This window comes from Prionailurus viverrinus, chromosome A2 (assembly GCF_022837055.1).
Source record: "Prionailurus viverrinus isolate Anna chromosome A2, UM_Priviv_1.0, whole genome shotgun sequence".
Lineage (NCBI taxonomy): Eukaryota > Metazoa > Chordata > Mammalia > Carnivora > Felidae > Prionailurus > Prionailurus viverrinus.
Genome location: NC_062562.1, coordinates 74,889,766 through 74,904,485, shown reverse-complemented (window position 1 = coordinate 74,904,485; position 14,720 = coordinate 74,889,766). Strand labels below are relative to the sequence as shown.

General features: G+C 44.2%; 1 protein-coding gene across 1 annotated transcript in view; it reads left to right on the top strand.

Moving 5' to 3' along the window:
* The window catches only part of POU6F2 (POU class 6 homeobox 2), a 491,184-nt gene that overhangs the window by 368,130 nt on the left and 108,334 nt on the right, over positions 1 to 14,720 (top strand). The window contains exon 5 of the mRNA XM_047850244.1: positions 31 to 377. Within this exon, the coding sequence (XP_047706200.1) occupies positions 31 to 377 (347 nt within the window). The remainder of the gene's footprint in view (positions 1 to 30; positions 378 to 14,720) is intronic.

The window sequence follows — 14,720 nt, the reverse complement described above, 5'->3', positions numbered from 1 at the left end:
CACCTGCACGTTCCCTTTCTCTCCTTGTAGCTACCTCATCCCTGAACTCCCAGCTCCAGCAGCTCCAGCAGCTCCAGCAGCTCCAGCCGCCGCCGCCGCCGCCGCCCGCCGGCCAGCACCCGCCGCCCGGCCCGCAGGCGCCCCCGCAGCCCCCGCAGCCGCAGCCCCAGCCCGCCCCGCCCCAGCAGCCGCCTCCCGCCTCCCAGCAGCCGCCGGCTCCGCCAGCTCAGCCCCAGCAGCAGCCTCAGCCCCACCCCCACCCCCCGAGCCAGAACCAACCGTCTCCGACTCAGCAGAGCGCGAGCCCCCCTCAGAAAGCCAGCCAGTCTCCGGGACATGGCCTTCCGTCGCCGCTCACGCCACCCAATCCTCTGCAGGTATGCTCCCCGCCCCGCCCCGTGAGCTCCGGGGGACCTGTCCTCGGGGTCGCGCCGTCCCCCCGCCCCCCCCACCTCCAGGCCGAGGGCCGGTCAGACTTAGCACCCAGGTCTGCAGCACCTAATTCGAATTGATCTCCTAGACGTAGGGAAGAGGAAGCAAATAGCAGGCGGCTGGGGATGCATGTAAAGGAAACAAATAGAAGCCCATTGATGTTGCCCTCCAATGGATAAATGTGTTCTGTTTCCTCCTGTGAGAGGCCGGCACTGTAAGTGCACTTGTAGCCTGTAATAATTCCATTTTATGATACTTTCTGAAGGCAGCAAAGATAGCATCCAATTAAAATTATTACCAGCACAGTTTTGTAGCCCCGTGGAGAACTGCATCTCCTGTCCATGAGGCATGGTGGTTATTTCTCTATATTATGAATACAACAGTGTCTTACCTTAAGTACTTTGTGCTCTTTTGTTTCTATTTTTCTAAAGACTCTCTGGGGTTAGGAGGGTAAAGAAATTCAGCCCCTGGTCTGTGTCCCAGATTCCAACCATTCCAACCACAGACTAACAATTTCTCTAAAATTATGCAAACAGCCTCAACACATCTGCATCTTTATAAAATAATAAAGCTTCTATACATTGACTTTTTTACCTTGAGGCCTAGGGCATCAAAAATAGATATTCAGGCTAACTACCAGAGCTTATCCTTAATCGACCATCATTCAGGAATACAGAACTTTAAAGTTCAGAAAGCCATTCTTAACTTAGATGCCTCTAAACTAAATTAGCTTCAGAATATAATGACTGTGGTGTCAACACCTCAGATCCAGAAATTAATAGCCCAGGTTTTGACTTACATAGTGATGTTTTCCCCAGTGAGATGACAGATGGTTTAGTGCATTGGTGATACAGTGACAAAGTCCAACAAAGTGAGCAGCCCATACACTCATTTCAAATGCCAACTCAACCCCCTCCTTGATTCTGGAGCAGGCGGCCCTCCCCTACCTGAGGACAACAATAGCCATGAGTCCCCAGGTCCTCAACAGCAAAGTCTGCAAAGCCACACTAGCTTGACACACAGAGAGGCCAGTGGATTTAGAGTTAGCATTTGAGAACTGATTTTGTTTGTTGTCCCCTAACTTTGTTGCTATGAACTTGAATTCTCAATGGTGGCCCCAAGTTTTCCTGGAAATGAAACCATTTGGGTAAGATGAGTAATTGTGTTTTCCCGGGCACTTGGGTCGTTGTTGCTTGGAAGGTGAATGTTCTTTTGAGTCGGGTTTGAATGTGTATTTTTTTTTTTAATCTTACAAGTGCGAGACAACATAATGCCTTTGACCTGGGACTGCCATGAACGCAGGCTATAAAAATCTAAAGTGTGCACTTGGCACCTACGGAGAAAATAGGTACAATCAAACTTATAAGATGCATGATTGCAGCCATCCTAATGTTTTTAGCATTTGGAATTCAACTCTATTATTCCAGAGAATGAGTTTAATGCTTTTTAGGAGCAGTTAAATTAGATGGACCTACACACCATATGATTAAACACTTCCTCTATGTGAGGCACCCAAATAGGAGAAATTACCAACGAAAAGAACTTGTGCTGCTCTGAGGGATGAAGTTACTTAGCTCAGTCCCCAGTTGTTGTATCCAGTCCAGTGTTCCTTAGAGTGGAGCGACACTTTGAGCTCTGTGGACATCAGTCTTTTCTGAACAGTGTCAATATCTTATAAATCTCTATTGGCCACTGAAAGTCAGATATAGACAATCCATTTGAATGGCTGTTGATAGGACTTGTGGATGAGGTGACCGATCAGCCTCATGGAAATAAATTCCAACAGGAGAACTTCCAGAAGTCATTCAATGGTTTCCTATGAAAATCCAGGGGACCTGTTGCGTTTTGTGTTGTTTTTGCAAGAAATGAAGGCTGAGAGTCACATTTCTTTCTTTACAACCTTGAGAGAATATTCTTTTTTGCTATTAGGGTTTAAAAACATTTTTTTTAATGTGTATTTATTTTTGAGAGAGATGGAGACAGAATGCATGTGGGTTAGGGACAGAGCAAGAGGGAGACACAGAATCTGAAGCAGGCTCCAGGCTCCAAGCTGTCAGCACAGAGCCCGACACGGGGCTCAAACCCACCAGCTGTGAGATCATGACTTAAGCCAAAGTCAGACGCTCAACCAACTGAGCCACCCAGGCTCCCCTTTCCTATCGGGGTTTTAACTCATAAACTTAACAAATACATTGGTAAGGTAATACTCTTAACTTCTGTGGATCTAATGCATGACCACTGAAGGAATGATATAGTAAAACATTTTAAAATATTGCCGAGTAGATAGAGAACTAATTTTTAAGAAGAAAAAGGTTTTTTTTTTCCCTTTACTATAGGCATGTGTAAAGAAAGTGAAGAATTCCATGGTTTTGAAATACTGTTTTCTTTCTACACTAACTGAGGGGTTTTTGAGTTTGTGGAACATGAAATGTTTGAACTTTTTAAAAAGAAAACTTTAAAAGGACCTGCAAAGATATTTAACTCTCAAAGGTAATGATCTTTATGCACCAGAGTAAAGTGTTTTTGTCTGAAGATGATTAAAAGAACAAAGATCAACTAAAATCAGATATGACATTTTAAATTCTATTTTACAAGTCTTTGTTTTATGTGGGCTTTGTCCTTTTACATTGTTCAAACTCTGCTTGCGAGAGAGCAGTTTAGAACTAGGCAACTTAGGTTGTCAGGGAAAACCAGGAATTCAGAAGGTTTAAAAAAACAACTTCGAAGAATAATAATTATTTCTACAAGTGTAGAGAGGCTGTCACATCTTCAGAAAAATATAATAAATGTAAGTGGCTTGTGTCAGTCTAGTTGGGTGAGGTCATTTCTCGAGATGAAAATTAAAAAAAAAAAAAAAAAGCGAAGAGAGCTGGCAGGCTGTATCACTCTAGACTGAAACTCTCCAAATAGTTCTGGTCGAGTTTTGCTCTACTATTGCAATATAAGTTTTCCACCCTTTTACTCAATTCCATGAAGTTGACTGCATTTACAAAACCAGGTTGTTGCTTCAAGACAGATAGGAGTCTAGAGTATTATCACTTCAGAGTACTAATTTTTGGTTGCTCAGGGTTATAGGGGAGCTGGGTGTCTAGCGTGGGCACCAGAGCTGGCCCCTGGAGGGCTGTCTTTGGAATCTCCATGGGCACTCGAGAGCTACCCACCCACAAATTCATTCTCAGGAAGGATGAGAAGAGAATTTATACTTCTCAGGATAAATAAGAAAAGCAGACTTGGGTTTACAAAACACAACTATGAGTTGAATTTAATCCTTAGGTTCCAGGATAAATATCAATCCATACTTCTTACCTTTGCCCTAACCCATTGGCCCCGGGCTGTGCCAGAAACTGAAACCAGGCATACAGAATGGGTTGGGCAGGAGCAGATCAGAAACATAAATGGAAGCAACTTTGGGGAGGAAAATATAGGGTCTCATCATTCCTAGGTAGAAAAAACAATGTACGGTTTTAATTTCAACATATAATTTTGATCTGGATAAAGACCCTGTAAGCATAAGAATGGTGAAATACCTCCTTTCTGTGACCTTTGAGATGGCTTTTCTGGAGACCATTCCTTGGGAGTCTGTATTTGCACTAGGGAAATTCTAAACGTTGTGTAAAAGCCCTGATGCGCGCATGCCCTTTCGTCAGTGATCTGGAGATAAGCTGGATGTGGTTGGAGCCTCGTCACAGTGCCATGGGAATAGGGGGGCTCCAGGGTTTGAGGTCTTACTCTTGTTCTGACCCTCCTCCAACTAGCTGACAACTTTGGACAAGTCACATTAACTCTTTGGACTTCGTTTTCCTTGTCTGTTAAATGTGTGGTCTATATAATTTTTAAGATCCTTTTCAGGCCTGGGAGTCTATGGAAATGTTGGTAGGCCTGTAGAATAGTATTGGCTATTGAAAACTCGGTGGTCCTGAAGATTCTGTGAGTATTCTTCAAGGTCAGGTTAATTTCTTCCCACTCAGCTGGGTGGTAGAGTGGAAAGAAAGTGGGGACACACATAAGTGGGATAATGATAGCAGAAGCAGATTTTATCTTAGCCAGAGAGTCCAAATTAAAGTCAAGTTTTTATCCTCAGAGAGTCACCGCTGTAAACTGTGGTCCCAGATTGCTTTTCCACACCTATGCATTAGAGGAGCTTACGAAACCAAATGCTGCATTTAACCTTGGCCTTCTGCATGTCGTCTTGCATGGCAGGAGGCAGGATAATCTTTTCCCTTTCTTGTTGTATTGCACATTTTAATAAATAACAGAGGGAGAGAGAAATCCATGGAAGCAGTTAGGGGAGGGAAAGTTATCTATGCTTGTTGAGGAATGAGGGGCATGGTCACCTCCTCAGAGGTGAAGTTGCTCGAGAGATAGTATAAAATTGCTCTCGACCACGTGCATTTGCTAAGGGAAAGGTCTTGTTACCACTCAGGCACCCAGGAGTAAAACTGCATCCATTCCACCTCTGCTATGCAGTGGACACAGCCTCCTGATCTTCTCATGTGGGACGTTTTCCCACAAAACTTTCAACACTAAGTTCCAAAGTGTGTGAGTGATAGAGGGTGGTATACTATCACCAAAGAGCCCAACCCCTTGAGAAGCAGTTAGAGGCACATGACTTTCATCCTTTGAAAGCAAATTGATCTCCAATGGCTTCTTCCTATAGAAAGGCTCAATGTAACACTGCGTGTTAACTAACTGGAATTAAAATAAAAACTTTAAAAAAGAAAGGAAGAAAGGAAGGAAGAGAAAGAAAGAAAGAAAAAAGAAAAAAAAGAAGGAAGGAAGGAAGGAAGAAAAAGGAAGGAAGGAAGGAAGGAAGGAAGGAAGGAAGGAAGGAAGGAAGAGAGAGGGAGGGAGGGAGGGAGAGGGGCTCAGCGCCCTGGGCTAACCTCCTTTCTCTCCAGCAGTTAGTCTTCATTTAACCTGGAATGAGTTAAAACTTTGTGAGTCTAAGTTTTTTCATCTATAAAGCGAGGGGGTAAAATTAGACACTCTCTCGAGCTCCTTCTTCTATTCTATTTGCAGTTTTATATCACAAACCTCTGAAACTGGGTTGGGTGACCCATGCCAGTGCAGGAGACAAAAACAATCTTTGTCCTCTCTGCTCATCCCAGGTTCTCAGGCTGGGCCCATAAACTAGACTCACAAATGACAGACTCACAGGAGAAAACCAAACAGGAGCTTATTAGCATGGGTGTCACCCTTAGGAGCACTCAGTGATGTGCAACTCAAAGGGGGTGGTTAGAACTAGGGTTTACGTAGCGGTGGGTAGCGTTTTCACAAAAGAACAACACATTCGTAGAGAAGGGACAAGACAAAGGAGAAGGACATGGAAGTTCCAGGGATGGCAAGTTGTGAGAAAGCAAATATGTGAGGAATTGCCCAGCGGTATGGGCTGGTTTCAGCAAGATCTGTTATACAGAGTCCTCGATTGCTGAAAAGGCTCTCCGGTTGTTCCCAGTCATCAACTGCCGTCCTTCCCGGTAGAGAGGGAGGGGCGGGGCACGTCTTTACACATTTATGCCCTGCTTTTGGCAAATAGGGAATGTCAGAGAGCTTTTCTTATATCTACCTGTTTTTAGTTGCCTTCGGCTTGAAATAATCCTCATGCCGAAGTGACACGTTTGGGGGTGGCATATTCTGCTACCCTTTGCAGGCACATTCACCTCATAATCCCTTTGTGGCCTTGGTGATTCTAAAAGAACTCAGACATCTTCGCGCCTACACGGGGCTGAATCACTGTAGAATTCTCCTAACCTGGACCAAGACTAGGGTGAGGCAAGGGAGGCAGTCAGATGCAAGATTCAAGCTGCCCCCCAAAAGGCAATTGTCAAGATAGATCATATTTTAGTGCAGTGTTTCAAAAAATTAAAACGAATGCCCAAATCCAAGATGAACTGAACATCAATTTTTTAGATACAGGATCAGTAACAGTCTCGAGTCGTATTGGAGTCTGAGGCAAGAGGAAAAAGTCAGTAATGCTGATTTTGTGGATCATGAATTTTTCACATTCGTTTTGATTCTTTTAAAATATCACATTAGGGGCGCCTGGGTGGCTCAGTCAGTTAAGCATCCAACCTCAACCTCAGCTCGGGTCATGATCTCACAGTTCATGAGTTCGAGCCTTGTGTCAGGCTCTGTGCTGCCACTCCAAGCCTGGAGCCTGATTCAGATTTGGTGTTGGCTTCCCTCTCTGCCCCTCCCCCACTCACACTGTGTCTCTGTCTCTCTCTCAAAAATAAACAAGTCAAAAAAAAAATAAGTTAAAAAAAATTCTTAATATCATGTTATTCATCTTGATTACTGTGTTTTGAAGCAAATCCTTAAATGTTGTGCCTGAGCTAAGTGTCTCACATCCCTCAACTCTAACCCTCATCGTTTGGGTTGAGCTGGCAGATATTTTCCAAGGCTGGTGGCATTCTGTCCGCTGTAAATTCCATTCAGGTCTTGGATTCAGGTTTTCTAGTTGAACTTGAAAATGGCATCAAATTTTGCACAATCCAAAAGCAAGCGTGTGTTTTACAGTGGATTGGGGCTTACCAAACTGCGTATGCATGGATCTAATAAACCGATCGTTGTGATTGAATTGAAAAGTGTTGACAGTCAATAATTGGTTTGGCTGACATTTTTCACCCAACTGATTTATGGTTTTATGAAATCCAGTAAGTTTGGTAAAAATGGTGGAAATATCACGGTGTAGGCAGCATCCTCCTAGAGCAACTCAGGCTGTGAGGACCTTTCAAAAATGGGAAGAGTCCACACAGTTGTGCATAAGACTTCCTCTCAGGCTAAAGAACCGAAAGAAAGTTAATTATTATGGAGGACAAAACCCATGTAAACCCAGAGAATTATCATGGAGATTAAATACAACATACTGATGGAAAGGCTTTGTGTGTTATAAGTATGTTAAGCAGCTGTTGATTATACCGCAGATATGAAACAGTATGAATTTATTTCTGTGTATCCCATCATCTGGTAATTTGAGGGTTCCATGCATCGTTCATCCATTCAGCAAGAGTTTGGGTGAGAAATGGGAGTCCCTTTACCCAACCGTACTCAGCACTGAATAAAATAAACAAAACATACTTATCCACATTCTCTGCAAGGGACAATTTTTCCTTTTATGAAAGAAAGAAAATCTCCTTAAAAAAAAAAAAAAAACCTCAGTTCAACATTACTGACATTTCAAAGAATTTATTACAAGCATTCGAGATCCGGGAGGAACAACAAAGTTTATATTGCTTTGAGAGTGGCAGGGGGAAAATTAGTTTACCAAGAATATACTTATATACTGCGGTGCTTCTTTGTCATTGTCTAGATTTACCATTTCTGTTACTGCTGGGTAGATTAGTCAAATCATGTAGAAAAGGGCTTAACAAAGCAGGCAGCGTGTTCACCCCACTGACTATGGAAGCTCACGTCAAGTAGCGACAGATAGGAAGGGTGCCAGACTCGAAGGGGGGTGGAGAGATTATTGCTGCATTTGAATGTGGCAAGCCGTAACTCCCCCCAAGGAAAGCAGCGCCTCTCCGATCATGACAGTGGGCGGATCTGAGGCTTGTCTGCCCTGCGCTCAGCAGTGAGACTGGAGCCACACACAACGTCCAGTCGCATCACCCTCTGTCGGATGTGGCTCATAAGCGAATCTCAAAGTCTAGTTCAGGATAGTTCTGAAAGAATTTTGCCTCCATGTGCATAGATGCAGGCTTTAGTGGCAATTTGAGACGTGCCGAATGTGCCGGCTGGCACTTCGCTCTGAATGAGCAAAATAACAGCTGGTATTTGTGTTAATGCAGTATTCTTGGGCTTGCATGATCAAGCGTTATTCCTCATATTTTAGCCCCAATTCATTTCCCACAGGTTTGGGATACATTTTCCACGGGCTTTTAAATTGACTTCCACAGGATAGACCTGCAAGTGAAGGTTCTCCGGGTTGTAAAGAAAGCACTTCTGTCATTATCTGCAAACATTTATCAAGCACCTGTGGTGTGCATGGTAGCCCCAGGAAAGGTCTGCAGAGCAATGTGGGGCCATAGAGAGAGCATGGTCTTTAGAAGCAAACAGACTTGAACTTGAATGAACGCTGGCTCTGCTGAGCACTTGGGTGAGGTCAGCCCATCGATTTCCTCATTGGCTGGAGGGATGATATGGGGACTAAATGTGATGGTGTCCATGAGAGGATCTAATTCACTTCCTGAGAGTTAGCTGGCACTAAAAAATACCAGAATCCTGCCTGCCTTTCTTCCTTTTTTGACTACAGACATTATCATCCAAGGGAAACAGGAGACCCAACAGACCCACTCAAAGTTGAACAGAAAGCAAATAGTCACGGGAATATAAAAGTGCGCATGTACACAATAACAGTGCACACTGCACACTATGGAAAAAGCCATAGAAACTAGAATGAGGCTCATAATTACACACAAGTTTTGCAGAGTTGAGTCAGAGAGGTGAGGGGGATTTCTGAGGAGGGGGACACAGCAGAGGGAAGCGGGGACACCTGCAGCAAGGGCAAGCCTGCATGCAGGGGAGCAGGAAGAAAGAGAACTGTAGCAAAGTGCTTGTGTAATCTTAAAGAATTCTCACTTCAACCCGCCGAACCTCAGATTCTCCATCAATGTTATTAAGAACCAAAACTTTTTTTTTTCCTTCTAAATTCCCGAAGTTGTGGGTTTCAGTGTGTGGGTGAACAGGAAGAATCTTGGTGATCCCGGTTCTGCCACTAACTGGCTGTGTGACCTTGCACAATCACCTAATCTCTGGGACTCAGTTGTGTCACTTACTATATGAAAAATTTGTATTAGATGATCTTAAAGTCTTTTCCGGCTCCACATTCTATTCATGAAATAATACAAATAAGGTGGTTTGGATTACACGGAAAGAAAGAGCTATGTATGTACAATAACATAACCCACAACACATACACAACACTCAAGAAAGACTCCTGATAGTATGTGACCAATATATGCAGTATGTTTGGAAATTTACAAAGTGCATTTTAGAGACATGATTTCATGCTTTGGTCTCATGGAATGACCATTATCATTTATCGACTGTATCCGTGTATCTTATACTCTCTGAGTACTTTAGCCTCTCATTTCCTCCTCACAATAGCCCAGAAGAGGCAAAAATTATCTTTGTTCAAATGCAGGGCAAAGAGACTGTCAGAAAGCTGAAGGAACTTCCTCACCATTACTGTCAGACTTCAGAGCATTCTCCGTTTATATTGTTCTGCCTCTGCAATGTTCGTTTGGGTCGTTGGTGAGCTATATATTCTCATTTCCTTATTTGGCTGCCAGCATTTTTGAAGGCAACATTTCCTGAAGTGCCTTTCATAAAACACCAGGCCAAAGAAATTGCATTGAAAATAGATTTCATGGTAGGTCAGATAGATAGATAGATAGATAGGGACCATACCGTATGCCAGTCCTAAATACTTCTCAATGAATAGCAGGACACTGAAAGTTAAAATGCATCCCACAGTAGAGATGTCTAGTCAACATTATTTAACCAAGAAATTCTCAAACTTACGTAACCACTGAACCTTTTTTTTTCACATAACACAAATTAATATCCCATGGAAAATCCCTCAGCAACCACTGCTCTATGGCTCCCTTCTCTAACTTAATACAGCGTCCGGGGGCGCCTGGGTGGCGCAGTCGGTTAAGCGTCCGACTTCAGCCAGGTCACGATCTCGCAGTCCGTGAGTTCGAGCCCCGTGTCGGGCTCTGGGCTGATGGCTCAGAGCCTGGAGCCTGTTTCCGATTCTGTGTCTCCCTCTCTCTCTGCCCCTCCCCCGTTCATGCTCTGTCTCTCTCTGTCCCAAAAATAAATAAACGTTGAAAAAAAAAATTAAAAAAAAAAAATACAGCGTCTGCACAACTAAATTAACCTTGCATTTCCTTATGCAAGGAACATCTTGCAAAAATCCACAGACCAAATCCCATGGACTGGACGGTAGAGAAAAGAAATTACAGAAAAATGGGGAAAGAGGGGAGAAAACACTCAAAAGCAAAGCAAGAGCAGGGAAAGCTGAAAGCAAGGATGGTCCTTACAGTTGGCAATGAGAAAAACCACCTGGGTCAAAAAATGAAGGGAAGGTCTGGCTGCCTTGCCCCTCATGGCGGCTGAGGTCTTGGGGGGCTTCTCTTTAGCTCGGCCTCCCCTCTTCGTCTTCTTCCCTGCCCATTCTTTCTCCTGTTCACACATCACTGCACCTGGAACTGTGCCTCCCCGTACCAGGGCACAGAGAAGTGACAGGGTACCACTGGCCCCCATGGCCCCTGGCAACACCACGGAATCAACAGGACAGAGAGGGCATGCACCCTCCTCACCACACTCCCGCCCTCCTGGCTCTTGACTGAGAAGTTTCCAGTGGTCAATACCCTGACGACTTCCTTCTCAGCCTCTGCATTTTAAGAGTGGTTGGAATCCAAACAGGTGAAGCCAGTCTGAAATCTGTATGGCAAGCCGGGTGTAAGGCCTCTAGAGCACCAGATTCCGAAACTCTCTGTCTGTGGGACATTCTCTCAGCAGTAATGCTCCCATCCTGGCTCGCTCTCTCCCTTTCTTTCTTTCTTTCTTTCTTTCTTTCTTTCTTTCTTTCTTTTCAAATTGTTATTTGTTTGTTTATTTTAATGTTTATTATTTATTTTTGAGAGACAGAGAGACACAGAGCAGGAGTGGGGGAGGGTTAGAAAGACATAGAATCCAAAGCTGTCAGCACAGAGCCTGACACGGGGCTCGAACTCATGAGCCATAAGATCATGACCTGAGCCGAAGTCAGATGCTTTAACCAACTGAGCCACCCAGGCGCCCCTCAATTTTTTTTTTAAATTCTAGCTACTTGACATACAGTGCAATATTGGTTTCAAGAGTAGAATTCAGTGATTCATCACTTACATACAACACCCAGTGCTCATCATGACAAATGCCCTCCTTAACACCCATCACCCATCTAGCCCATCCCCCACCCACCTCCCTCCATCAACCCTCAGTTTGTTCTCTATCTTTAAGAATCTCTTATGGTTTGTTTCCCCCAGCTCTTTTCTCATTTCCTATTTTAAAGAGAGAGAGAGTGAGCATACCTCAGAGGCACTGGTGTTTTCTTTCTCCTTCATCCTCCACTGTCGAGAACTAAATTGGGCATTCTGGCTTCAGTACAGAGACAAGACAGAGAAAGGCGCCATGTTGAGAATGGCAGTTCCAGAGAATTTTCTTTCGTGTGTAAGAGGAATCCACATGGCAAAGCTTCAGGTGCTCTTTGGAGTGGCTGTCCACTGAAAGGACAATTCCGAGTCCTTGGCCACTCAGTGGGGATGCCTGTGAGGCCACGGATGAACCCCACAGTGGTGGGGGAGTGCCCTACAGGCAGATGCTGACAGCTCTCTTCTAGGAACTAGCAGCTGTCACTTGAAGGCCCAGTTGGGCTCTGATCAATGCAACTTTCCAGCCCAACACATTTCGTCTGAACTGTCGTTTGACTGGGATCAGCCTTGCGCCAGCCACCACTTAGTTTTCTACACCAGAAGATACTTCACTGTCATAAAAGAGAAGTAAAGTCAGGGATCTCCTTCTTTTCTCAGCTGGGCTCCATATCCTCCCTGAGGCTGGCCGCTCTTTCCCGAGTTGAGCTCTGTGTCATTGCATTGTGAGGTTATGAATGTGGCATTTAAAGAGAACAAAGCAACACTGAAGGGTTCAGAGAGGAGAAGATTTCAGAGAAACCCTCTCACTTCCCCCAAGGAAAACTCCCCTGAGTCTGGTTGTCTTGGAAACTTGTATGTTGTAAATCAGGGGGAAAATAATCTTGTATGTCGGAGGTTCTAAAAATTAACAGTCCTTACAGTAATTACCACGTCCGGCATTCTGCACCCCATGGAAAGAATTTGACCAATCTTGAGCTAAAACCAAATGGTCCTTGGAAACAACCTGGACAAGGCAGACAGTTATTAGAGGCAGAAAGCAAAAATGGGGTATTTTCCAAGCTCCCTGAGTATAAATATCTCAGTGAATACATTTTAAGCATCTTCAAGGCACAATCTGCATACCATTTTCATTGCTACTGAACATCCTGAAGTGATAAAGTAGGTATCTTCATACCAGAAAGGCAGGCCTCCATGTAATCAAATATTTTCTGGGCCACAGAGGCCTATTATCCCACTGCCTTGTCTGACCTCCCACCCTCTTCTTGGCTCACCCAAGCCACATCCTCTCCAAACAGCTGCGGCCGTGCCCACACTGCATTTTGTTCAGTTCTTTGCGTTTTGATCAACTCTTTGCGTTCTTTTTTTAGGAGAACATTTACAAACTCAACGGCAAGGGTTCTCACCATCAACTGCACAGTGGGATTACCTGCAGAGTTTCTTTTTAAATCCCAAGGCCGAGGTCCCACCCAAAGATTCAGATTGGACTCTAGTGGGGCGGGTCACAGTTATCATCATTTTTTAAAGCTGTCCAATTGATTCCAATGTGGAGCCAGGGTTGAGGATAACTACCTATTGTCTTGTAAATAGGCTCACAATTATTCATTTCTAAAAGAGCAAATTCCTACCTCTTATTTACACAAAACGCTTTTTACATGCAGTGTTGGTTGCAGGAGCGGTGCTAACTTTTATTCTATGACATAATAAAACTAGGTCTTCGTTTCTAAAAAGATTGAGCTGGTGTGACTTCTGCCCTACCCCTCCCCAGATTCACAGCCCACCAGGAAATGAAAACAACCATAAATGTACTTTGTTATCCACTGGAACCTCTCCCAGACTCTGAAGGTGGGTCATTAGCCAGTATTTGCAGAAAAATCTCACACCTTGTGATTCACCTCTGACACTCAACATAGAATATGAGAAATAAATAATCTTTTAACGCCCTCTGCAAATAAGAGTTTATGAGATGCCCAGTCTGATGCTAGATGGCATCTTATCCAGTCTATACCTGGGCTTCTCAAGCTCTTATTTGCGTATGAAGCCCCCTGGGATCTTGATAAATTTACACTCCAATTCAGGAGCTCTGGGGTAGAAAGCCAACTCCAGATTCTGCATTTCTAAAGAGCTTCCAGGTATGGTCCAAAGCTCAACAAACCTTAGATGTCCCAATAGCTCACTTCATGGGTCAGAAAATTACAGGTAAGGACCTCTAAGAGGCACGATGCAAACCAAGGTCTATCTGCCATAACACCTTGTCTACTGTGCTAAATCTGCCTCTTTTTAGTCTTTTTTTCATTGTGGGATTTTACTCTGTTTAAAGAGATCTCATTTAAATCATGGAACAATTTCTTCCTTGCAGATGAAAACGGAGGTAAATTGCACAGTTGGAAGAAAGACTCTCACTGTCCCCTGTCTGGTCTTTCTTGTAGCTCCCGATTTAAGTTTCAGTCTTATCATTGCTCAAGAACCAGAAACTCTGCAGTTACGGGGGAGAATGGGGCCATACATTCTTCTCTTTATTTGGTAAATATACCAGTTTCGTGGAACTGTTTGTACCCAACTGAAACTCAAAGAGATTGAATGGTCTGTGACCACTGAGAAATCAGAGAAGTCAGGGAGTGTCGTTCCAGGTTTTAGGCCCAACATCGCCTGGCTATGTGACTATGAAGATCACACCTTCCTGCGTTTCCATTGTCTGTTGTACAGCCGTGGAAGCACAGTTGACACTGTCTGCTTCTGTTGTGTGTGTGGGGGCGGGGGGAGTCTTCTCTTACACCATCATTTCAAGATGCTTTTTCAGGAGCAAAAGCCGAGATACACATAAAACGGTAGCAAAATCATCCTCCAAGTGTAGAGTCCATACAGAATTAGAATGTCATTCTTTTTACCTGCCGGAAGATCGTAGTGTGGTTTGTAGAAGTCCTCTACCCTCTTTATCAGAAGTGTGAGAGCTGCTACAGAATGACATTCGCAGGGGCACCTGGGTGGCTCAGTTGTTTGAGCATCCAACTCTTGATTTTGGCTCAAGCCATGATCCCAGGGTCGGGGGATTGAGCCCCACATTGGGCTCCACGCTGACTGTGGAGCCTGCTTAAGATTCTCTCTCTCTCTCTGGGGCGCCTGGGTGGCTCAGTCAGTTAAGCGTCCGACTTCAGCTCAGGTCATAACCTCATGGCTTGTGAGTTCGATCCCCACGTCAGGCTCTGTGCCCACAGCTCAGAGCCTGGAGCCTGCTTCAGATTCTGTGTCTCCTTCTCTCTCTGCCCCTCTCCACTCATGCTCTGTCTCTGTCTCTCAAAAATAAACATTAAAAAAATTAAAAAAATTATAAAAAGGTTCTCTCTCTGTTTCTCTCTCTTTCTCCCCCCC